This window comes from Vanacampus margaritifer, chromosome 2, assembly GCF_051991255.1.
Source record: "Vanacampus margaritifer isolate UIUO_Vmar chromosome 2, RoL_Vmar_1.0, whole genome shotgun sequence".
In the NCBI taxonomy this organism is placed as follows: Eukaryota; Metazoa; Chordata; class Actinopteri; order Syngnathiformes; family Syngnathidae; genus Vanacampus; species Vanacampus margaritifer.
This window is the reverse complement of record NC_135433.1, coordinates 26,508,984-26,536,053: the sequence shown is the minus strand read 5'-3', so window position 1 is coordinate 26,536,053 and position 27,070 is coordinate 26,508,984. Positions and strand designations below refer to the sequence as shown.

Below are 27,070 nucleotides of genomic sequence, written 5' to 3'. Positions count from 1 at the left end.
AATACACTTAATATAGCAAAAGACACACAACCGGCCAGCAATGATATACAGTATGGATATGCAGTCAGATGGTTAGGGCAGTGCTTCTCAAATAGAGGGCAGACCCCCCTGGAGGGCGCGGTGCGATGCCAGGGGGGTGCGTGTGACCTCAGAGAACTTTTTTTTTTTTGGCCGTATTAAAATAATATGTAATTGGACTTCCATTACAGTAGCTGGCAGTGGGATTTTCATTGTGAGCAAGAGCGCAACAAGTATTAGCTCCTCTGCAGAGACATACAGGCACAGCCTGGGCCATCTGGAAGGACAGGACAATTCCCGGTGGGCCGGGGAATCGGCAGGCACATTCGTTTTGAAATCTGCCCGTAAATAAAGAGTATCCACATCATCTTAAGTTGACTGTCTCATTGTCAGTCAACTGTAACGGCAATGTTACTTTCATCGGCTATTATATTATATTTAGCACTGACTGCCTATAAGTGTGTCACCAAGTTTAGAAAGACTTTATTCTTGAAAACATCCACTTTTAATCTACAAAATAAAAAAAAATTCTCAAAACTTTTTTCTTGAAAAATAAACATTTTTCTCTAGAAAAATATGTCCATGAAAATTTTTTGGAAAAACAAAAATATTTCTCTCTTCACCCCTCCGTGAGCCATCACCTTATCGTGGTAGAGGGGTTTGTGTGTCCCAGTAACCGTAAGAGCTAAGTCGTCTGGGGCTTTACGCCCCTGGCCTGGTCACCCATGGCAAACAGGTCCTGGGTGGGACCAGACAAAGCACGGATCATAGACATCCTATGGTGAATGAAATTCAATGAAAAGGTGGTCGGTGCCTGTGATGGCAGCAACCCCCAAACCTATTGGTGGACACCAGCGGTAAGAATGTGGTCAAGCTGAAGAAGGAGTCTCGGGCGTTTTTGGCCTGTGAGACTTTGGGGTCAGCTGATGGTTACTGGCTGGCCAAGTGGAACACAGCTTTTGCGGTTGCTAAGGCAAAAACAATGAGTTTGGCAATGCCATGAAGATGACTTCTGAATGGCTTTGAAGAAATTCTGTTCCACCATCTGGCATCTTACCAACACTGTATAGTAGAGCTGGGGCGCTGCTGACGTTAACTTTGGATGTTGTGAATGGGTGGGGAGAATACTTCGAAGACCTCCTCAATTCCACCGACATGCCTTTTCTTCCATGAGGGGGCATAATCAGGAGACCCTGAGGTGGGCTCTCCTTTCTCTGGGGTTGAGGTCACAGAATGAGATTTGCATACTTCCTAAAGGATATGGTTCACACACCTCTGCAACATTGCATGGACATCGCAGAAAGTGCCTACGAATTGGCAGACTGGACTTCTGATTTTTAAGAAGGAGGATCGGATATTGGGTTGCAATTACAGGGCGATCATACTCCTCATCCTGGAGAAGAGGGTTTTGTCTTGGCAGTGGAACTGTGGACCAGCTCTACTCCCTCTGCAGGGTTCTCGCTCAACCAGTCTCCATGTGCTTTGTGGATTTGGAGAAGGCGCTCGACCGTGTAGTCGTGGGCATCTTGTCGGGGGCATTCTGTGAGTATGGGGTACTTGACGCCCTTGTATGGGCTGTTCGTGTCAGTTTGGTCCGCACTGCCGGCAGTAAGTCGTAATCGTTTCCAGTGAGGGTTGGAGTCTGACCTTTGCCACAGATTCTGTTCATAACCTTTATGGACAGAATTTGTAGGAGCAGCCAAGACACTGAGGAGATACGGTTTGGTGAGGACATTATTACGTCTCTGCTTTTTGCAGATAATGTGGTACTGTTATTGGCTTTATCATGCTGTGATCGTTACATCTCACTGGAGCGGTTCACAGTCCAATGTGAAGCGGTTGCATGGGATGAGAACCAGCACCTCCAAATCTGAGACCATGGTACTCAGTCTGAAAAGAGTGGTGTACTCTCTTCAGGTCTGTAATGAGATCCTGCCCCAAACTGAGTATTTTGGGATCTTGTTCACGATTGAGGGAAGGATGGCGCGGGAGATCGACATGCGGATCGGCGCACCGATGCCGACTCTATCGGTCTGTCGTAGTGAAGAAGATTTACCACTTTACCGGTTGATCTACATTCCTACCCTGCCGGGTTACATGCTCGGGGTCATGATCGAAAGAAAAAGATCCTGAATACAAGTGGCTGAAATGAAGTCAGCCTGCAGAGGCTCATAGTTCAGCCGTTGTCCTTCTGTATTAAGAGGAGCAAGACGAGGTGGCCTGGGCATTTTGTTAAACCTTTCTGGTGAGGTGTTCCAAGCACATCCCACTGGGAGGAAGCCTTGGGGATGACCCAGGACACACTGGAGACACAGGCTTGGCAACACCTTGGGATCCCTCTTATTTGCACTTGGGAGTGCCTTGGGAGGAGCTGGATGAAGTGGCAAGGGAGAGGGAACTCTGGTCTTCCCTGCTTAAGCTGCTGCCCCCACGACCCGACCTCGAATAAGCGGAAGAGAATGAAAGAATGAATTTCTCTCTTCAAATTAATTTCCTTGAGAATAAAAAATATATATATTGAAAACAATATGACTATTCTATAAAATGTTTAGTTTTTTGAAAAAAAAAAAAACAAGTTACGTGGCATTGTGTGTGTAAGAGCGTGCCCGAGGTTTTGCAGAATCATGAGGGCATCGCGCGGCGGGCAGTGGTAGCGTTACAACTTAACAAGCTATTGACTTTAACTGCGTCCCTCATGTGTCAGCTTTTAATGGGCTTGCCAATTGAATCTTTGTTCCCGGGAGGAACACATGAAACATTGACTCTGTTTTTGTGACGCCGGCAGCGTTATCACGTGTTGGCAACATGCTAACACACACACGGGCACACATTCTGCTTTGGCTTCAGTAATGAGCCTCCAGAATGTGGAGCATCACATCACAAATCATCTACCGCTGGCCCTCCTAAATGGGCCGCATGAATGCTTTTCATCAGGCGACCATCCCGCCGCTTGGCTAATTCCTGCCACGCGTGTTTGTGTTGCTGTGCGTGTGTTGTTGCGCTTTCAAGTGGCTCAGCATTTATAATTCATGCGCCACCTTTTACTTTTCTGACCATCAGCAGTTTGTGGCGCCATCGCAATGCTTCAACGTGTCGCCCGCTGCCAGCGGCCTGAATATCCCGGAGAGCAATAAAAAAAAAAAAAAAACACATCAGGAATTCGAACTTGTTTTTAAAAACCGCCCACTTCGTCAGCGGCACTACATCACGCTGAGAGGACTTTTGAATAGCTCTCCCCCAGTAGGTCTCCAAAAGTCACAGTATGGTATAAAAACAATACATTTTTGTTACATTTAAGTTATGTCTACAAAACACATACATACACACACAAACGCATGCATGCACACACACACACAAAGATGTGTGATTTTATTAACTCATTGCTGGGTAGCTGTGGATTTTGAGCAGATTGGGTTACTTTAACCCACAATTAGGTTAATTATGTCTACCGCGCTGAGATGGTTGAAGATTGGATTTGGGCATGCTGAAGAGCTGAATTTAGTCATCATTTTGGAAAGTTGTTGTCAATTAAATGATTAACTTTTTACATTTACTCTGTCCTGGTTGCTGCAGTGATGTGATCCCCAGAAGTAGATGACCAAAATTTGTCCAGGGTGTATTCACTCACACAGCAGCCAATGCCATCAGCATCATCTCTCTCAATGATGATCCATGATTGCATGTGATTGCTTGTAATTGTCTTAATGGAGGTGAACACGTGCGCCGATCGGCCGCTTGGTCACCTTGTCGACAAGCTTGTGTGGTGAATTTGCGGCCTAAAGTTCACGGCGAGTGGCTAATGAAGAAGCGACACGCCGGCTAATAAGCGCAGAAGTGCCTAACAAGGTCTGATTAGTGGCCGCCTGCTAATTAAATACACCATGTAGCGACACACACATACACACAGTCACACACACACACACACACACAGCGGTTGTTGTGCTATTCTGATTCCATCATTGCTCCAGAGATATACAACCTCCCACCTTGTTACTTGTGTACATAGCCAGTCCAGGTGTGTGTGGGCCGAGCATGTCTGGTGTATTAGCCTAAATGGGTATGTTTGTGTGTTTGTATGTGTGTGTCAGCACGGAGCAGCTGGTGGTGAAGATTCTCAAGGCATTGGATTTGCCCGCCAAAGACGCCAACGGCTTTTCCGACCCTTACGTCAAGATCTACCTGCTGCCTGACCGCAAAAAGAAGTTCCAGACTAAGGTAAGCACATGACCGAGGTTTGCTGCCTCAACGGGCTGCAGTTGATGATCGTAACAGGAATTTTGTCATGTGGAATTTGTTACCAACGGCAAGGTTATCTTGTGTCGTCACCATTTTGAAGCAATGTGGGATACCTTACCGGTTTGCTGCCTAAACAGGCTGCTGTAGAAATGGAAATGGGAATTTTGTTGTATGGAATTTAGGTTATGCCGTGTTGCCTCTACGTCTTCACAAATTAATGATATTGGATTCAATTGCCTCGGCGGGCTGCTACAGACCATTTCTTAGCATCAAAGAAAGTGTGTGCCGGTTCTACATTTTAAAGGGGACCCGAAATGAAAATTGCAATTTTTTGAGGTTTTTGATCATAATATGCATTCCCCCACCCTGACTAATTACCCAGAGTTGTGACGAAAACGACCCATGTTTTCGTTGTCTATGGCAGTTTGTGTCAACATAGCTCAAACAGCACTCTCAAACGGGCTGTTTCAGCAGATCGATTGTCACTTACACCACCTTTTTCGGCTTTATACGTCATTAGCACAGCGCGAACTCCACCCTCACAATTTTGAACCCCTCCCTCACCTTCATTATAATACTTGTGGAAGCTGGGGTTCTTCAGTGGATCTTCACAAGAGAGCAGGAAATGGCTGGCTCGCGGAAGCCGATCGTCATCGAAGTGGGCCCTGCGCCGCCAGGTTGCGGAAGCCACCCCCGTGCTGCTGGCTGGCGGAAGCCGTTCGGCATCCAGGCGGGTCCTGCCCTGCCGGCTCGCTGAAGCCGCCCCCGTGCTGCCGGCTGGCGGAAGCCGTTCGGCATTGAAGCGGGCCCTGCCCCGCCGACTCGCGGTAGCTGTTAGGCGGGCGAGACTAATTATTACTATTGTAATGACATTTTGAACATAAAGGTGGCATTTGGTGATCATCTATTGAAACTGAAGAGCAAAAAAGCATGTAGCCTATTAAAATTTCTTCAGATGCAGACATGAAAGACAGTGTGTAGACCGAAGCAGGAGAGCTTTAGTCATGCCCAACTCATTTTGTAAACAGAAGCCTTGGCCACGCCCACCAAATTGCGCCCATTTGAAACTGGGCAAACAGTAGACCATCTTGTGGAGCCTGTATTTGTACAATAAGGCAGACTTTCGCAGACAATTCTTTTGATACAGTGTAAGGGCATCCAGAGGATGGTTGTTGTTGTTGCTGGAAAGCTCACCTTAGGACACCTTAAAGCAAAGGTAATGGCTATAAGCTCTAGTTTAAAATAAAGAAATAAAATGTACTCCATGTACAACGCTTTATATACAACGATGGTTGTTTTAAATGTTCCATAGGCCTACATAAAGTTGTTGAGTTGCATAAACGGGCTACATAGCAATGAGAAATTTGTTTTGTGGGATGTGTTAGCCTAGCATCAATAAGGTTATGTTGTGTTGTCAATATGCCTTGTAGCAACAGAGGATAATGGATTCTCTCCTGACTAAATCGCTGCCTAAATGGGCTGCTGTAAACATTCAATCAGGGATTTGTTATAATCAACAAGGTGAGTTGTGTAGTCTCTATATCTTGAAGCAATGGAGCGTCATCAAATCAGGCCCAACTACATTACTGCCTGAATGGGCTGTGGTACTAAAAACAAGGAATTTTGTGATCTCGAATGTACTACAGTTAGGTTGCGTAGTCGCTACTGTATGTGTTGAGGCAACACATTGAGTCTAACGGAATCAGGCCCTCATTTAGCTGACTGCCTCATCGTCGTTCGCTCCATCCACTTGCCGTTAGCTTGTGCCGCTAACAGGAGATGATGGGGCGCTAATAATAAGCAGAAGTGACAGAGCCTCTCAGGTTGGATTTAAACGACTGAGCGAGCATCGGAAACGAACGTATCGTCGTCGTCTTTGTTCATTCCATCAAACGCTTCAATTCCTGCAGTGAATCAGCAAACTGCACAAAATGACAAAGAAAATGTGCTCGTTTGAGCATGTTTGATGTCTGCGGTGCAAACAGAAAATTACATATTTTTGTGAGACAGAATATAACATTTTTAACAAAGGTCAACTGAATTCCTTCCCCGCAAAAAAACAGGAGAAATTAAACTTTGCACTCTGCAACTGAGCATAAAGATTACTTGTCTTTTTCAAGGGCGTATGAGTGAGTACAACCTTGCAATTAATCAAGCGGTGCACTAATAATGAAGCACGTATGGGGACCATTTTATTTTTGGCGACTTCCAAAAAAAAAGCCGTTTGGTGAGCCAGAAATATAGGAAAGAAACGTGTGAGGCGTTAAGCGATGATGACGGGATAACAGCGGTAGAGGTGGCCAGATAAGAAGTGAGAATCAGTGAAAGTGTCACGGGAATTAATAGCTTCTGTGGAAACAAGGCAATTGTGCCAGTCCCCCGTGTCTGTGTGTGCGCGTGCGTGTATCCTATTTTTCATACCCAAGGATAGGTCGGTTCAAATGGGAACAGAGAGGAAAGAGAGAACAGAATGACTGAAGACAACAGCATCAGTGACAGCTGCTGGTACCTGGTTGTGGGAAGAGGTTGTTTAAACAAGGAGAAAAGAGTGCAAAAAGCAGTTTAAAAAAAGAGACAATAACACTTCTTGCAAACTGGTTAGGGAACCAGGTGATAAACAAAGAGAGTGCAAAAAGCAATAAAAGGCACAATAAAACCTGTTGAAAAGTGGTTGGGGAACCAGATAAATATGAGAGGGCTACAACAAACAAAAACAACACCTGTTGAAAACTGGTTGGGTAACCTTGTGATAAACGGAAGAAAAGAGCACAAAAAGCAAAAAAGGTAATACCAGATGGAACTTTGTTGTGGTTTCTTACCGTTTAAGCTGTTCGTCCACATGACGGCGCGGTTTCGGAGCTTGAAAACGATCACTTTTGAAACCGGGCTCCAGAGTGGAAAGATTTCAATACGCGCCTCGTACGCGTCCGTCTGGACACCATATGCAGGATACTCCTCCAGTGATGACGTAATGGTCGCAGCTCGATGACGACGCATTCTCGTAGTTTGATGACGTATGCGCCAATTCTCGCGTGACTGCGCGCGAACCATCAGTCTGTCAACAACAATGGCTGATAGCCGTGTCATAGTCGTTAGCTTGCTTTAGCTTTTGCAGCAAAATATTTAGCTTCTTTATTCCCTCGTTATTCCCTTGAATCACCCGCCATTGTCACTTCTCCTGTGTTCGTCTTTTTCATGTTGTTTCGATACATGCAAAGCCATGTTTGTTCTGTAGATTGCAATAAAGTTAGGGGAAAAAAGTGGCCGTCTTCTTCGCTGATTCATCTTCTACGCTTTCTGTTAACTCCCTGTGGCTGCGCTACAGCGCCGCGTCTTCTTTTGGACACACGCAAGAATTGAAATGCTTCTGTCTGTACGAGATTTGTCTGCGTTTTGGGTTCCAGGACAGCTGATTTGAGGTAGTTATATCAACGCAGAGTAGTTTCACCTGGCGTTACCACTACACTAAAAAGACCACATCAATGGAGCCCTGATTCATTCATTTTGCAATCACAATAATATTACAGTGGAAACCTGTTGAATGGTAGCATATTAATTGATTTCATTTAGATACAATCCTGCGGGGGAGAACCGCACTTGACTTGAGACGAAATATAAAAACATTATTCAAACGTTTCTAAGGAAAAATAAATTGAGCACAACACATATATGCTGCGATGTGAGCGCATATGACTACGGCTGGTAATGTTGCAAATGTAAGGACGGATTAAGTTGTGCATGTAGATGATGGACCGTGATGCGAAACAGTACCGCTCAAAAAGATAGCTGTCCGGAAATAATAATAATAATGCATCAGATTTATATAGCGCTTTTCTAGACACTCAAAGACTCTTCAAACATTGACACGGTGGTGGCGGTAAACTACTAAGTAGCCACAGCTGCCCTGGGAAAGGCTGACGGAAGCGTGGCTGCCAGTGTGCGCCTACGACCCCTCCGACCACCACCAAACATTCGCACCTTCCATACACCAGCATGAGTAGCACTGGAGGCAATGTGTGTGAAGTGCCTTGCCCAAGGACACGACGACCCATGACTTGGGGGAAGCAGGGATCGAACAGCCAACCTTCTGGTTACTGGACGACCGTCTCTACACCCTGAGCCACGGCCGCCACGATGCCAGCATATCTATACACGGTCTGATAACAATCTCACGACGAATATTTAATTCCCTGCGCAATAAAGCGGCACCTTCATTTATAGGGTCATTGTCAAAAGGACATGCCATGTTCGTGACAAAAGTGGACTTTATGCTATAGAGCAGTGGTGGGCAAACTCTGTCCTCAAGGGCCAGCGTCCTGCAGGTTTTGGAGGTTTCCCAGCTGCAACGCAGCTGATTCCAATCAATTGCATTCGTTACCAAGCTTATGCAGAGCTTGCTGATGAGCTGATCATGTATCAGCTGTGTTGAGAAGGTAAACATCCAAAACCTACAGGACTCCGGCCCTCAAGGACCCAGTCTGCCTACCCCTGCTATAGACTATAGGCGTATTTATGCAAAAAGTTGCCGCAGCGTACTGAATGAATGCGGAAATGAAATGTCGTGTGTGGCTGAAAGGAGTCGGGTAAAGGGAAAAACTCTAGTTTCATTGTGACAAACCTGCTACCGACCAGCTTAGGTTCATGGACACTGTTACTACGGTAACTGACCGAGAGCTTAAATGACCTCTTTTTATGAAACAGGCTAGAGTTACCTCTTTTCCTCTGGTTTCAGTTAACTCCCTTTCTGAAACGAAGGACACAGTTTTCCACATTTCAGGGTTTATTGAATCAGGGTTGTCACTAAACCTGCTTTGTGAAATAGACCACAGGCCAGTCACTTCAAGTCTTTGGGTGTTCTGTTTATCTATAAATCACCCTACGTTTATTCATCACCTCTGTCTGATCACTGAGCCTCGTTGCATTTGGGCACTCCACCACAAACCTGTGACATAGTTGGGGAACCAGGCGATAGGAAAACAGTAGATTAGGCAAAAACAAACAAAAAAACCCAAACACCTATTAGAACTTCACCAGGAACAAAAGAGAGTTAAAAGTATCTTTTGGAACTTTGCTGGAAACCCTGAAGCAGAAAAGAGAGCACAGAAAGCAACATATGCGACATGACTTTCTTGTGATTTGCGTATATCATTGTAGGTGCACAGAAAGACGCTGAACCCTGTGTTCAATGAGACGTTCCAGTTCGGGGTGCCTCTGAATGAGCTCCACTCCCGCAAGCTTCACTTCTCCGTCTACGACTTCGACCGCTTCTCCCGCCACGACCTGATTGGACAGGTGGTTGTGGACAACCTGCTGGACTTCAGCGAGGGCAGCGGAGATAAACCAGTGTGGAGGGACATTGTGGAGGGCACAGTGGTGAGTCACCACAATTGGTCAAATTGAAATGTTCATAGTTCATGTGTGCAGTGAATAATAAGTTAATAGTTTAGATTGTTTGCATTTAAGATAGTGTTGTTCTGATACTGATACTGGTATCGGCAGAGGCCCCGATACTGCATTAAAACATATCGTGAGTACTAACAAGTAACATGTTGATATCATTAATTCTGACGCTAAAATAGAATTTGGGATGCAGCATCTTGTGTCTTGCTCTTGCACGGCATTCATCGATGTGTGACATTGTTCACTGCATGCCAAGCTTAGATATCCTATTGGCCCTTGAATGCGCTGAACCAATGGCAGGACAGCTTTTTCATGTTGAGAAAAAAAAAACTTAGGTATTGGTATGGTATCTGCATCGGGCGATACTGCAAAGCTGGGTGTCGGTATCGGAACAACACAAATTTCAAATGTGTGAATATAAGATGTAACATTTTATATATTGTTCATAGTAATATAGAATTGTGTCACAGCTATGTTTACTTAGGGCCTATTTGATTGCCTTTATGTTGGAGGGACCTGTGTGGTACACAGCAGTAATGCGGTCAGGCAGTATGGAGTAGAGCCACACAGTTTTTGACCTCCTCAGTTCCTAATTACTCTTAACTCCTTCGATATTTCAAGCTATTGGATATTTAATTTTTTTGTGTCATTTGTGAATTTTTACCGCTGATTTAATTTTTGACTTAAGTGAACAAAAATCAAGACGAGCGTATGGAGTTTCTTTTCATCGACGAAGCTGTGGACATCCATTAGAAAATGACTTTGGAGCTAAAGCTTTACTAATTACGAACCTACATTCAGTTTGTTTCATTCCAATAGAAAGCATGTGTCAAAAACAGGACCCATTTGTGGTTACGGTCCATTTCAAAGCTAAGTCTGTGGCGGACCATTCTGCCTGAACTGAATCCAAGTGAAACCACTTAAGTAATTTGTTTGGACCTGAATGGTATCTTAAATGAAGAACTAACGTAAACCTCATAATGTGGATCTGACAGACCTAACATAAACCTTAGAGGACTAATGTAGACCTTAAAGAACTTTCAAGGATCTGAGTGGTTTCTTAAGTAAAGAACTAACATAAATCTAAGAGGATTATGTAGACGTAAATGGGCTAACGTGGACCTAGGTAAATTACTAACAGATACCATAGACCTACAAAACTATTATACAAATTTATTTTCAACATCGGTCTAAAAATACATTAATAGAATATATCCAACTTGACCAATGTAAACGTAAAACAACTAACGTGAAACAAACTAGCTTCTCAGTTCAAAGACTACTATGGAGATGACCCGGTTTCACAGGTCCAACAGACCTAAAAGGACTCATGTACACAAAAAAGACCTGACTGACCACTTTGTGTTCACATTGCACCAGAATTATTTCATTATTTATTTTATTTTCATTTATGTCAGTCAACATAAACAAGATAACGCAAACATATTTTCAAATCAATACTTAAAGAGTGAGATCATAACAAACTACCAGTTCAGGCCCAAGCACTGCTGACTCAAAGGGCCTGATCAATAAAATCCTTTCATTAACAGCTCATCTTTTACATTGCGTCTATTTGCTTATTTTAAAAAAGGCACATTTCACATTAACATATTGAATATTGATCCGCTGTTGACGTTAAGTCGTTGAGCCCTCTACCGTCTGCTGTTCTAGCGTATTCCTTAGTTAGTTTTGATGAGCAGTGCACACACTACCACATGTCTGATTGGCCAACTGAGCATCAACAGATGCGTGCAGCCTGCAAATGAAGAAAAAGACGAGTCCATTACGAATGAAATATTCATACAAGACAACTCATGGACATCTGATTTATTAAATAACTTCAGTCTCGCGGAGGAAGTATCGATCCTAAAGGGATGCGAAGCGTGAAAAACACAAAAGAGTCGTTGCCTCCAGTTGGCAGCGACAGATTGGCGCATGATTTATTTCCAGTGACACATCACCCGGCTGCCTCGAAACTACTAACCACCCTCTTCCTGCCGCCCGCCACCATTACACTCCTTTTGATTTCTTTTTTAATCTCAATCCACAGGAGAAGGCCGACCTCGGGGAGCTCAACTTCTCGCTGTGCTACCTGCCCACAGCCGGCCGACTCACAGCCACCGTCATCAAGGCCACCAACCTCAAGGCCATGGACCTGACTGGTTTCTCAGGTAAAGGAATAATGTAGGTCTAAATGAGCTGACGCGAAAATTAGTGGTTTCTCTGGTAAATAATTCATCTAGGTCTAAAACCTACTTAGGACCTACTTAGACTGGTTTATTGAGTTAAGGACCACCTGGATATATGTGGTTTTCTCTGGTAAAGGACTAATGCAGACTTAAAAGGACTAACATGGAACTGACTTGTTTCTCAGGTAAAAGACTCAAATAGACTTAGAAAAACTAATGTGGACCTGAAAAGCCTGTTTAATAAAGGACCAAAACGGACTGTTTTCTTGAGCATTAGTTATTTTTTTGACAGTGACTAACTTCAACTAACTTTAGTAGTTTCTCAGGTAAAGGACTAATGTGAATCTAGCTAGTTTCTTGGGTGAAGGACTCAACAGTTTCCGATCAGTTTCTCAGGTAAAGGAGTACCTGCAACTTTGTTTTCTCTCGTAAGGGATTTACACCAGGTGTGGGCACACTCGGTCATCGAGCACCGGAGTCCTGCAGGTTTTGGATGTTTCCCTTTTCCAGCACAGCTGATATATGATCAGCTAATCGGCAAGCTCTGCATAAGTCTGGTAACAATCCTGTTGATTGGAATCAACTACATTGCAGCGGGGAAACCTCCAAAACCTGCAGGACTCCGGCCCTCGAGGACCAAGTTTGCCCACCACTAATTTACACAACCTTGACCAGTTTTACAAGTAAAGGAGAAGTGTATACTTGACACATTCCTCTGGTAAAGGTGATAAAGGTCATTAATACGATCATGTTTCTAGTATTTCTAGTGTCTAGTGTTGCAGAAGTGGATCCAGAGAAAGAGGTTAGCTAAGAAGAAGTGGGACACTGAGAGGACTGAAGAAAGTAGACAGGAGTACAGGGAAATGCAGCATAGGGTGAAAGTAGAAGTGGCAAATGCCAAACAAGGGGCTTACGATGACTTGTATGCTAGGTTGGATAGTAAGGAAGGAGAGACTGATCTATACAGGTTGGCAATGAGCCACAAAATGAGCCACACAATAAAGCTATGGGAAAGAGTAGTTGAAGCTAGACTGAGAGCCGAGGTGAACATTTGTGTTTCATGCCAAAAAAAAAAAAAAAAGAGTACCACAGATGCAGTATTTGCTTTGAGGATGTTGATGGAGAAGTACAGAAAAGGTCAGAAGGAGCTGCATTGTGTCTTTGTAGATTTGGAGAAAACCTACGACAGGGTGCCCAAAAAGGAACTGTGGTTTTGTATGAGGAAGTCTGGAGTGGCAGAAAAGTATGTTCAAGGGGTGCAGGACATGTATGAGGACTGTAAGACATAAGACAGTGGTGAGGTGTGCTGTAGGCGTGACGGGGGAGTTCAAAGTGGAGGTGGCACTACATCAGGGATCAGCTCTGAGCCCCTTCTTGTTCGCTATGGTAATGGACAGGATGACAGACGAGGTTAGACAGGATTTGTTTGTTGTTGTTTGCAGATGACATTGTGATCTGTAGTGAGAGCAGAGAACAGGTGCAGGAGAAGCTAGAGGCGTGGAGGTTTGCCCTGGAAAGGAGGGGAATGAAGGTTAGTCCGAGCGAGACGGAGTATCTGCGTGTGAATGGGAGGGACCCAAGTGGAAGAGTGAGGTTACAGGGAGAAGAGACCAAGAAGGTGGAGGAGTTTAAGTATTCAGGGTCAACAGTCCAGAGCAATGGAGAGTGTGGAAAAGAAGTGATGAAGCGTGTGCAGGCAGGCTGGAACGGGTGGAGAAAAGTGTCAGGTGTGGTGTGTGATAGAAGAGTTTCAGCTAAAATGAAAGGAAAGGTTTATAAAACTGTGGTGAGACCAGCGATCTTGTTTGGTCTGGAGACAGTGACACCGAGGAAAAGACAGCAGGCAGAGCTGGAGGCGGAGATGAAGATGCTGAGGTTCTCTTTGGGAGTGACCAGATCTATTTTTGCTTCTTTAAAGCAGCGTAAACATTCCGGTTTGTTTTTGTCCAAAAAAAGTGACACCTGTTAGCCGCCATCTTTGACTGACAGGTGTTTTATTACTCGTCACTCTGGGAGCAGCAACAGTGGCGGCAGCAGTATCGTTAGCATTAGCGGCGTCGCCTTCCCGGAATAAACAAGATGGCAACTGTTATCGCCAGTGTGATCCCGACAGTGTGAGACAGACGCTTGGGAAGCAGAGTGAAAGAAAAAAAAGACATCGGCGTGGGTGGGTGTGTTTCCCGGGGCAGCGTGCTGAATGAATAACAAAGCGTATCAACCTGCTGCTTTTTATCCGCCGCTGTTCCCAAGGTGACCTCACGTAATTGCATTTTGGACTAATTCCCGGAACGTCTCTCTGCTCCTCTTTCCATCAGACCCTTACGTGAAGGCCTCACTGATCTGCGACGGTCGGCGACTGAAGAAGAGGAAGACATCCATCAAGAAGAACACGCTGAATCCAACTTACAACGAGGCGCTGGTGTTTGACATTCCCAATGAGAACATCGAGAGCGTGTCAATCGTCATTGCCGTGATGGACTATGACTGGTGAGCCTTGTCCTGGAGCTGACGACCCGCCCAACATGAAAAAACTGTTTTTTTGTTTGTTTGTTTTTTTTGTCCTGTCAGCATCGGCCATAACGAGGTGATAGGAATGTGCCGCGTTGGTAGTGATGCGGATGGCCCGGGGAGGGAACACTGGACCGCCATGTTAGCCAATCCACGCAAGCCAATAGAGCACTGGCATCAACTGGTGGAGGTAACATGCAATATTTTTGAATCGCCGTTTGAAGTGGAACTCTGAGCCAAACCTAACCCTTTGGCATTAAACCCTCTACCTAACCTAACTCTACCCTGAGTTAAAATATTGTTTTACCTTTGGGCAGGAAAAAGCAATTGGTACTTTTGTATCGACGAAGGGCGAAGCGTCACCCTCCTCCAAGCCACACATCGTGGTGGACAGTCCTCACTCCGATTAAATGGGTCAGTTGTTTATTTGCCTCTGTCTGTATTGTCTTTATTTGTTTATTTACTAGGATCCTTTCTTTATTCAGTAATTACAGTAGTCTGTATGTCAACAATTTGTCAGGCTTCCTGTTGTCGGGTGGAATGCGAGCAGAAAAACGGGTCAAGTGTGTAAAGGCTGGACATGACAGCGAGTGTGTCGATGGAGAGCTTGTCACATTTGGCTGTTCTCAGGCGGGGGCTGCGTATCAGGTCATATTACATGCCTTATGCATGTTCTTCCCAGGCAGCCACATTGCTGTGTGGACACTAGCGGCATTGTCAGAACAAGGACAAGATAACCTAGAGTTAATATAAGGGCTACCTTGAGTTTAGGTTTCTGAGCTTGGGTTTGGTTTTGTGTTAAGGCTTGGGCGTGATGTAGGGTTAGTGTAGTGACATACAGTAGATAGGGTTGTGCTTTGGATTTGGTTTTGGTTCCAGATAAAGGGAGGCAAAGGTTTGGGGATAATGATGAATTTTAGTTTGGTCTCTAGTGTTTCGGTTGGGGTTTGTATTCAGGTTCGGGTTTTGAGTTAGGGCAGTGGTGTCAAAGTCTGGTCCTCGAGGGCCTGAGTTCTGCATGTTTTAGAGGTTTCCCCACATTCAACACAGCTGATTCATATTTAAGTTCATTAACAAGCTCTGCAGGTGTTGGAGTTGAGAAACCTTGAAAATATGCAGGACTTAGGCCCTCGAGGACTGGACTCTGACATCTGTGAGTTAGGGCATGAGGTTAGGGCTAGGGTTTGTATTGGGGTTAGATTTTTAGAGTCCAAATTTGAAGGTTAAGTGTTAGGATTTGAATTAGGGCTGTGGCTAGGGTGTGGGTTTTAGGTTTGGTTTCGGTTTAAGAATTAAAAACCAGTGCCAAATTCCAGGCTTAGGTCAGAGGGTGGTGGCGTAAACTTTGGGAAGGGCTTTGGGAAGTATTGGGTTTTAAGTTTCGGCTTGGGTTTGATTTTGTCTTAGTGCTTTAGTTAGAGTTCGTGCTAAAGTTTGGGGTCGAGTGTGGAAAACCTTGCGTGTGATCAAGGGTCTGTCAGATGTGGGCGCTATCTAAAGTTCTTATGCAATGCCTCAAAGCCTTTTCTCTCCCTAACCAGTACACCCGCCTGCTGTCAGCGGCCTAAATCCTCTTCATTTCCTCTTTTTCCACAGGTCCACACCGTCTCTTCACCTCCAGACTTTTCCTTTTTCTCTCTTTTCATCTGTGAATACATCTTTTTCCATCAAAGAGAGACTCGCAGATACACTCGACGTTTTTGTGATTCCACGCAATCCGTTGACAGAAAAAAACACAAACACGCATCAGCGAAGACAAACACACCAACTCACAGTCGGTTTGCTGTTTATGCGTAGTCGATGTGTAGTATTTGATCTAGGAGGCGTGTGATGTGATAAACTCTTTAAAAAATACATAAATAAAAAAATATAAAGCCATTCTTAAGCGGTCACCTGGAGCGGGACCAAAGCTCTTGTACAGACTCTCAGAGAAGAAGACTTACTGTATCACACAAGGCAGAGGGATCTGCTGGATTCTCTGGGCTTTTGCAGCTTCTGATGCACCCGATGCTGACCCCTAGAGGAAGGAGGACCAACATGTTGATGTCAGAGGAGCCAGGACAGGACTGACTGTAGCCTGAGCATGTTACCTTGTGTCCGTCTTCTTCATGCTTCCAGTCGTCTTCATGGCTTCTTCGTTTACCATTCCCTGGATGAAGCGTTGTGATGTTTTGTACCAGGAATGCGAGGGACACCCCACCCACCCACCCCAATAAAAATGGTAAGACTTTTCCTTGGTGGATGCACCCCTCCCCCCAGGCCTAAAAAAAAGGACTTATGTTTTTATTTTTTCCCATCATGAGCTTTAGAATCATCGAGTCACACGTGACACACGTCTGTGTTGCCTTTATCCGTGTGTTTCTGTGTTTGTGTGTGTGTGTGTGTGTGTGTGTGTGTGTGTATGTCTGTGTGTCCTAGTGAGCTTCTGTGCTCATTGCCCGAAGCCCCCTCCTCATCCTCCTCTGACTTTACCTCCCAAAACTTCCATGAGTCCTGTCTCACATTGTCACAAGGGGCCATGTTGCACAAACACTATCCGGCAGAACATGGACGTTTACTCGGACTGCAACATCATCAAAAACACAAATTGCGTAAGCACTTGAGGGTTATGGTTGGGGTTTTGCCTTACAACTGGTTTAAGTCCACCAGGGAAACGTTTTCCTCCATTAATTCCATAGGTTAGGGTTTGATGCAGAGCTTGAGCTAGGGTTAGAGTTTATCTTCACCAAAGACATGGACCATGGACTTGTATATGGACTGTAACATAACCAAAATCTTCACCGAAATTTAGGGTTTGGGCTATGGTTAGTGCCTGGGCTTCTGTAGAGGCTAAGAGTTGAACTCCACCAAGGCAGGGACCACGGAAGTTTACATGGACTACAACAACACTGAAATCGGCTCACAAATTGGCTTTGGGTTAATGTTGGTGCTTAGGGTTAGGTTTAGGGTTAGTGTTTGAAAAATGGTTGGCAAGGTGAAATTTTCCCATATAAATTTTTAATAGGTTAGGGTTAGAGCTTTTTTGGAGGCTAGGAGTTTAACTAGGACATGCAACATGGACGTTTAAAAGGACTAAAGCTTCACCCACATCGGCTCAAACGTTGTTTTGGGGATAGACTTAGGGATATATATGGTTTAGGGTTAGTTTTTACTACACTCAGAGGATGTTTTCCACATACATTTCATTGGTAGAGGTTTTTAAGTTAGTTGCCTAGTTCTCCCAATAACACCAAGGCCATATTTTCCCACATAAATCCCATAGATTCAGGACTTGTGGGGTTTCCCGGCAAAGAGCAGACGGTTAAATTGATTTCACTTGTTATCAGCAACTTTGTGTCTGGGGGGCAACTTAGTGAGATGATAGTGTCCATCTGTCATGTAATCGCTGGAAGGAAGGGAGCCCTCTAAGGGGACAAGAGGCACACGGTGCTGGAGTATTTTCCAGCAACCCGTTGCGTTCCTAAAGGGAAGATCAAAACTCTTGAATGCGTCTGGTGAATGAGGAGAGCGGGGGGGGGGGGGGTCAACTCTTCCGATTGCGTGTTGTTTCTTTAGGAACGCTACGAGGCTTACCTTACTTGCTTTCTAGGCGTTTCACATTCCTCGGCAGAGAGCCGCCGCCATTTTGCGTCACTACGCACGGAATGCGTTGCAACGTAAATAACAATGGTGGCGTACGTCCAAATAAAGTTTCTACAAAATTTCTTAAACTGTTTTCAAAAATAAATCTCAAAGTTATGTTAGTAACAACCAAATAAATAATATAGAGCTCACCACAGGAAAGTGTGTTCTTGAAAAAAATGATGTTCTCTCTGCTCTCGAACACGTGAACGTGTTGAAACCACTCCCCGCTCAACTGTCAATCAAATACTAGTGAAATGGCTTTTTCAACATCCCGATAATCCATTAACCACTCAAATTAAACTGTGTTCAGTCGTCTAATTGTCTAGTAGCACTTTATAGGTACAGCCTTCATTGCTTTATGCCGTTGAAAATGTAAAATACTGTATTTTACTTCTTCGATGGCATAAAAGCAAACTGCTCACCTGACTGATCTTGCAGTCTGTGTAAAGACACTCTTTCTCACCACGTCATTAAACCCTTCCGGCCTCCCACTCTCTTACTCCCCCCGGTGTTGTGTAACTCTGTCGTGCTTTGCTGTTTTGTGTCCAGTGCGAAAACCCGGGTGACGGCAAAAAATACAACTAAAAAAGTTTGTTTTTTGATTCAAGCGTTCATCTGGGAAATGGAATAGTGTGCGTCATGTTACTTGTAAACTATGGATCAGCTTTGTCCGAGTAGAAAACTTATCGATTTGGCGGTCCCAAGGCTCCATGACGCGCCCCCTCTCGTTTCCTTTTGTCAGCTCATTTGACCCCACTTAACCACCATGCTGCCACCTCGTTTTAACCGCCACTCCCTTTCTTGTCCATCTTTTTCATTACTCATCTTTCCCTATCGTCTGTCTTGGCCCCCAACCTGGCTGTCTTGTGGTGTTGTGAATGGTCGCGATGGAGGTCGTCTGCATGCTTCTCAATTAACACGAATGATGTCAACTCGATGCAAAATGACATAACGCGACATTCTGAGCTAAAATAAATAAAATGATCTCATTACTAATACTTGTACAACGACCATGATGATGATATGCGGGGCAAATGTGTGTTTTCTCTCTGTTGGAATTAAGATGCGTATTTATCAATTGGGATTATTTTTTAAATAAAAAGGGTTTATTCACAATATGTTTTTTAAAACCTGGGAGCGATTGTTTCAGTCCGGAAAAAGTGAAGCAGTGCTGTTGGAAATAAAAGATACGTATCATGCAGTCCGCTGGCGTCTATGGCTTTTTTCAAAATGCGTGTGCAATGTATACGCTGCTGCACAGTCGCAGCAAACAAACCCACAAGATGAGAAGAAAACAATAACGATCTTTACATAATATGAAACCTGGCAGAACGTGAAGACCATATGTTTCATTCTATTTTCCTTTAGTATCCAACTATAGGTTGTTTTTTTTTCCAAGTAATATTTTTTCTGTTCTATGTATGTTGTGGTTTTGTCTGTTTTCTTTCTTTCTTCCCTTTTGTTAAATTTTTAGTTAATACTTTTCTATTTGTTCTAGTATTTGTGTATTTTTAAATAATGTTTTGTACTCCAACATTTGTGTATTTTTATGTAATATTTTGGTGTCATATTTCTGCATTTTGTTTATTTCTTATATTTGTCTATTCGCCAATATTATTTGTGTATTTTTTCAATTTTGTATTGTTTCTCATATTTTTGTTTTATTTTTTGATATATATATTTTTTCAAATTATTTTTGTATTTTTCAGTTTATATTTTTATGTAATATTTCTGTATTTTTCATTGTATTTTTTCACCTTTATTATTTGGGTTTTTAATTGTATATTTGTTATATATTTTTTTATGTTTTTGAATATTTTTGTTGTACTTTTTTGTAATAGTTTTCCATTTTTTTTATATTTATGTATTTCTCATTTAACATTTTTGTCTAATACTACTATTATTTTTGGTTATATAATTGGGGTATTTTAGCTAATATTTTGCATCGTTTTATAATATTTTTGTATTATTTAATAAAATGTGATATTTTCTGTGCTTTTCCTAATGTTTTTTTGTTGTTGAATATTTGTACATTTTATATTGAATAGTTTTGTCGTATATTTTTGTATTTATAATCCAATATTTTTGGCAACTTTTATTTTGTATTTTTCAATATGCTTTTTTCCCATATATGTGTATTTTTCAATCCAATATTTGTGTAATTTTTATTTAACTTTTCTTTTATTATTTTTGTATAGTAGTATTTGAATATATTCCGATATTTCTGTACTATAAGAGCATTTCTTCTTAATATTTTTTTTTCTACTTGTATTTTTTCTTCTTGCCTTACATGCATTCTCACATAATAGTTAATAGTTAAGGATTTTTCATTAAGTACATTTTGCATCTTGCAATAATATTGTCCGTTTTTTTCTAGTTGAGGCTTTTTTCGCATAAAGTCTGAGGATTTTTTTTCAGCCTGGCCATGTCTCTGGCTTCTTTCAACACACATACAGTACATATACAATGTGTAGGATGCTGCATAAAGAGGAGCACTGACTGTATAGACCACAAGTCTATATTTGTCTACCTGGACTGAGCGACTGTGCTCTGCATTAAGTCAACGATGTGTAATTATTTAGCCACTTCATCATGAATTTTTTATCATAGCTGCATTTATTTTGCCCAAATGCAAAATGGAGCACGACTTGGCTTCTTCCCCTCCATCTGGAGCCCCCAAACCCCTCATAAGATCTGTCATGTAGTCATTATCTACTCCTCGAGTTGGAGATGGCCACGAGGAAGAAGAGCAATCTGGAATGACAGAGGAAGACGACGATTCAAGAGGGGATGGGGGCTGTGTCGAGTGTGTGTGGGACAGCGTAGGATATAGCCACACACTCTTAAACACGCACACATACTGTATGACTACGCACTAGCCTGCGAAGAAATATGAGGAGAAGGGTGAGGGGTTTAGCGTCTCCATGGCAACGTTTCTACGTCGAGAAGAATCATTTAGTCACAAAGACATTTGCCTCCATAATATCTCAAGTGTGTATTTTTGTCGAATAGTTTTTCAGTGAATATATATTTTAGAATATTATCCCCATTATTTTTTTACTCATATATATGTATTTGTTGTAAAATTGTTTTTTTGAGTATTTTTTTTGTAGTTTTCAATAACTTTATTTTAGTATTTAATGTATTTTTCTTAATTTAAAAATAAATATACAACATTTATCTTCTATTGCTAATATGTTGTATACTTTTCCCTAATATCTTTGTATTGTGTAATATTTTAGTATTATTCACGTCTATTTTTTGTATAATGTCATCAAAGATTTCTGTATTTCTTGTCAAATATATTTAATTTAATATTTGTGTATGTTTATGTATTTCCAGCTATTTTTGTAACAATTATTTATTCATGTATTTTATTTTAGTTTTGATTTTTGTCTAATATTGACAATATTTTACAGTTTACTACACCCACCCACCCCATTTTTTGGGTCTATTTCTTTTTATCCCAAACATGTTTGCTTACAGTTATAGTCTTTCTATGTTTCAACAACCAATAATATTTCTGTATTGTTTCCAACATTTTTGTATTATTTTAACGTTTTTGTCATATGTTTTGTGTGGGACAACTGTGTATATAGACACTCTTATCACACACACACACATACAATGACGACAAACCAGCTCAAGAAGCAAAACATGGGGGGAAAGGGGGTTAGCGTCTCCATGGCAACATTCCCACCATGCAGAAAAAAAAATCATTTAGTGGGAAAGACATTTGACTCAGTTCAGTGAGCTGAGTGAGAGAAGCAAGCGCAAGGGGAGGGAGGAGGAGGAGGTGTGTGGAAGTCTGAAGTGTGCAAGGTGTTTCCACATCACGCTGCACGGATTAAGCCGCTGACAGGCCAGGCATTAGCCGCTAATGCTAATGTTGCTCATTAGCATAACAAGAGCGATGAATCATGGCGCGATGCTGCAACATTGGACGCAGCTTTGCCAATTACGTAACACAAAAATCATCCGTTCCGGGTCAAACCGGCCAGGCGACGAATGTTAGCATTATTAGGGCTTACACAAATCAAGTTGCCCACTGTACATATAGTATATGATATATAGTACATATAGTATGTATAGTATGTGACTAAAATAAAGTAAAACCAGTGTTGGGAACTTTACTTTAAAAAAGTAATTAGTTATAGTTACTCATTACTTGCTTTAAAAAGTAACTGAGTTAATAATTTAATTACTTAATAATAAAACGCAAAGTAACTCTTTTCACTACTTTAAACATTTTTTTTATATCAAATAATGTGGATTTTTATTTTTATATATATTATTAATTATTATTATTTTATTATTATTATTATTATTAGATTTTTATACAAGAAATTCAAATTATGTCCAGGCTATATAGGGGGTTTTCATTTAATTTTGTGAATGTTTATGTCACACAAATGCCTCACTTCATAATGACATATCATATAATAATAATAATAAACATAATTAATTAAATTTGGAATGGGGATGCATGTTCTACCACTGACAATTACTACAACAATCGGAATAATAATAGAAATAAAATAAATACTGGATAGATGGTGATTTGTGGCACATATGTCATCAATAGGTAATTTGTAGACAGTCCTAGCCAGTCCCTCCAAGATTTTGCGGGCATTTTTTATGACTGTTGTGGGCTAAAATAATCAATAATATATCAAAGAAATCGCCAATGCTATGAAATATACAGTGCTTAATGCAATCATGGCCAAAATCATAGCCATAACTATTACTATATTTACTCCTCAGAATCATCAACTTCCACTCGATCTCCATGAGAAATATACTTTTGTACACTTTCAATTAAGAGAGTATGGTGATATGTCTACAGTTTATAATTCTACACATTTAAAGATATGTTTTTATGATTGATATAAGTCACAAAACTGCTCAACTCTAGGCTTGCATCATTCACATACAAATGTTATATAACCGCTCACCGTTTCTCACTTTAATTAATTTGGTGCTCCCGACAGACCTTCGACTCCAACGCCTCCGTCATTTGCAGAAACTGGATATTTCTTTCAACACTTTTCACGTGTTTAACACTCGTGAAATAAGAGAAATACAATTGTTGGCGCTATTAATGACACTAGGCGAGCGTGTCGTTATGACTTACCAAACATCGGTATCTTTTCTTTATCGCTGTTATGGTGCTTGTGGAGTCGCGATGTTAATGGTTCTTGATGGAACAGAATTGTCAACAAATCGCTTTTTCGACAACTCTCTGCTGTTATTTTGATTAATGTCACTCTTGTCAAAGTTGTCAAAGCAGGCGAGGGATGTGGACTCTTTGCTAAAATGCTAAGCCTTACGTTACGTCGTGACACACTTCCCGCGGCACCTCCGAAATAAAAGTCACTATACATTTCAGCTATCAAGACACTTTTATTGTGATGAGGTCCGACAACAAAAGTGCCTGTAACTGTGCGCAACGTCTTGTAGCTTACATTGAGCCTTGAAACTAATACCGGTAAATGAATTGTAACGCAACTCATTTCACATACTTACAATGAATGAAAAATTGCGAGAAGGCAAGTTTGCTGGAGATGAAAATGTGTTTTGAGGACCAAATCAAAAAACAATTTATCGCTATCTCTCTGCCATTTTGATTGTTTACTTTCGCCTCAAATGCTTTCAGATCGGAACTGAGAAAAGCCAACTGGGAGAAATTGAACTTCTGACCTTTCTCAAATGCAGCATAAGTGTTTGCATTTTGCATGATTTCGTGATATGTAATCACAGTACTATATTCCTGCTAAATAGGTTATGAGCATTTTTAGAGTATCTTTCTATTTTAATATCTGTAAAAAAAAAAAAAGATTACCCAACTTTTATATACTTTTTTTGTCTTTTCTTCTTTTTTTTGTTTACGTTTGTATAACTTTTCTTATTCTTACTGTACAGTATTGGCATCTTTATTTCAGATTTCAGTATTGGAATAGTTCGTATTATTTTCTAATATTTTTTTCATTTTTTGTGTAGTGATTCTTTTATTCTCGAATACATATCTTCACACAGTTTGAAGTTTTTGTGTAGTATTTTTGTATTTTTTTGTGTGTATTTTACATTTAATACATTCTATTTTTAATTTTTGTCTGATATTTCGTATTTTATTATTACAGGGTATATAATAATTGCTGTGATTTACAAAATGTATAGAATTTAAAAGTAATATATTTTTTGTCAAAATTTTTTAAAAATTCCAATATTGTAAGTCCATATACATACATATATTTTTTTATATGCGTTGCTTATTGGTCCAGGAGCTACTCACTGTGTGTATTATTACGTCGCCTCTCATTTCCAAACTGCGAACAAACTTTTCCAAAACATTTATATAAATATTTTTCCAGAGACCTGACTTTGGTGATGCGATTGCAGGCGAACTGACTTGCAGTTCTGCATTCGGCACGGCACCTCTGATTACCTGTTGTGAACGCACCATCTGGCCCTCGGCATCCCAGCTGGGCACCGACACCGCGGAGATGATTTGTCTCCATCACTGCATGATCACATGACCGGCGTTTATCATCCCCGCTCCGGTGTGTCGTCTTTGGAGCAAATGCGGAACAGAATGTGTGTGTTTGGGTGGGGATGCTGCAACAGTAAGCAAGTAGAGAAAGAAGTAAAACCGTTAAAAAAGAAGAAGCATACAATGTCAGACACAATTAATACAGACACATACCATAAGTATGCAATGAAACATAGCAGCAAACAGCCCAAGTGTCAATATGTTTTCATGTCATGATGACCTTTAACTGATGTGATACAGATGTGTTAACTTAAAACCTTGTATTATCACGTTGTGTATATTGTACTGATGTGTTGCAATTGTGTGTGCACAAATTAATAGTGATAGAGTGATAATCATCTTGGCCATTTCGGCAATTATCGGCATCAATTATCGCCATTGGCCTTTTGCGCAAATCCACTGGTTGATAAGCGATCAATTTAAAACTGGGTGACTTTGGCTCTGAATTAGCCAGTGCGTCTATCTGTCTACTGTGGATGCTTCTCCAGCATTGCCTTTCAAGTACCACCTGACTGGTGCAAAGCCATCAGTAGTAAATTGTGAAATGCCTATGACTGCTGCTGTCAATCGCTCGGCGCACAGCTGTAATTTTGTTTCGATGGTCCATGCTTTAGTCGCGTTTGCGTTGCTCGGTATGTGGTGGGTGTTATAGAGTACTCACAGGACGGTTATATGTTCCTTTTATTTCCTTCCTTTCTTTCGTTTACTCTGCAACCTAAAAAAAATAATAAACAGAAGAAAACGCATTGAGGTAATTCCGAAAGTTAACACAACAATCACCGCAATCACCATATTTAATCACTACAGTGACATGCAAAGAATTAATCTGAATACAACAGTGCTGCAAGTAACATTTTAGAATTAGGAGTTTTAGCAATGCAAGTTGTCAAGTCAACTGTAGCATCTCAATGGGCTCATTGCACAAATCCTCTACTTCCTGAACCCACTCCTTCATTTCCTGTCTTTCATGATTGGACAAACTGATTAATCCAGGTGTGCCTGACCTCAGTAAACACGACGACAATGGCCAGACACACCTGGATTAATGTCTGGTACAAGACCAGACAGCAATCCAAATTGTGAATCTCTGTAGGACGATCAAAGGACTTTACTTGCGCTGAACGGTAGCGTGACGAAGCTAGACGCTAATGCTAACATGAACGCTAGTGTAGTGTCCCACTTTCTGTCACTTTAGGCTGAAGTTTTCAGCGATTAGCGACAGTAAATAGCAGCCCAAAGCATGCGCTATCAATACAGAAAAAGTTATCTTGATTTTGTTTCTTTTGTGACATCCACAAACATAGAACGCGGCAACACGTTGCCCGTATAGCGAGGCGAGTCATCTACCAATTTTGCGTATCTTGGGTTCCCAGAATGCATAGCACAGTGCATTTAATTATTGAAATTATAAGGATGTTGATCCTTGTTGTTACCCTATTGCACGGTATATCCTATTTAACACGTTTATGTTCAATTTATGTCACATCCAGGTCAATTTCATGTTGAAGTGGCATTGCTCATCTGGGCGTTAAGAATTTTTGTGAGATGAACCTCTTTGCGGGACTTAGTCGGCCCGTGGGCCATATGTTTGACACCCATGTGTCAAGGCATTCATAAGATTCTCATGGCGAGAGAGAGTCTATCCTCCTTCCCCATTTCATGAGTTACAAGCGGGACTTTTATTTGATGATTCTCCTAGGCAAAGTGTCTTAAGTCATCTTTGAACCGCAAGTGTTGAAAGCTAGCTTGCTTGTTTATATGGACATATGTATATCTCAACTAATTTTGAGGTATTTGAGGACATGCTGAGGATGACAAAGTAACATCCCATTTGTATGAAGACAATGGTGCGATTATTTGTTTGTTTTTTGTTGTTGTTTTTTTAATCATACCGGCGTATTTATTGTTGATATTACAAACTTTACCCCAAGATGGTGTCTTCATTATGCACCGTTTGCCTGGACGTTTTCGCGAGACCGAGGGAGATGTCGTGGTCGGAGTTGCCGTCCCACGGGAATAATTCCTGTTGACTTTTACTAGCGATTAGGGGTGTTAGAAAAAATCCATTCGGCAATATCTCGCGATATTACAGCGCGCAATTCTTGAATCGATTCTATATGCGGCCGAATCGATTTTTAAACATACATCTTTTCTAGAAATATTCAACAAAATGTTTTACTTAGAGTTAGGATTCAGACATTAAGCATGGAAAAATGTTATATTAATGGAACATGAAGCCTTAATATTTTATTTCAGTGCTGTTCAAACATGAAACAGACTGCAACCTGTTTGTAAAATGTAGTGGCTCAGTTATAAGCCTAAATTTTCTGATAAATAAATACATTGTCATACAAATCTTACAGTGTACATGTACAAGTTTACTGATTAGTATTTTCTAAATTTGAGTTTAAAAAAAAATCACAATAGTCAATTTATAGATTATTTCGGGATTAATCGGTATCGAATAGAATCGTGACCTATGAATCGTGATTAGAATCGAATCGCCAGGTACTAGGCAATTCACACCCCTACTAGCGATGGTGTG

General features: G+C 41.6%; 1 protein-coding gene across 7 annotated transcripts in view; it reads left to right on the top strand.

The window, feature by feature from the left end:
• The window catches only part of syt3 (synaptotagmin III), a 38,615-nt gene extending 19,439 nt beyond the window's left edge, over positions 1 to 19,176 (top strand). For all 7 annotated transcript variants that reach the window (XM_077558272.1, XM_077558275.1, XM_077558273.1 and 4 more), the window contains 7 exons: positions 4,107 to 4,233; positions 9,409 to 9,627; positions 11,705 to 11,825; positions 14,159 to 14,330; positions 14,412 to 14,541; positions 14,669 to 14,765; positions 15,948 to 19,176. In XM_077558272.1, coding sequence (XP_077414398.1) covers positions 4,107 to 4,233; positions 9,409 to 9,627; positions 11,705 to 11,825; positions 14,159 to 14,330; positions 14,412 to 14,541; positions 14,669 to 14,761 — 862 coding nt within the window. In that variant the 3' untranslated portion in view covers positions 14,762 to 14,765; positions 15,948 to 19,176. The remainder of the gene's footprint in view (positions 1 to 4,106; positions 4,234 to 9,408; positions 9,628 to 11,704; positions 11,826 to 14,158; positions 14,331 to 14,411; positions 14,542 to 14,668; positions 14,766 to 15,947) is intronic.
• Positions 19,177 to 27,070: the final 7,894 nt, after the last annotated feature.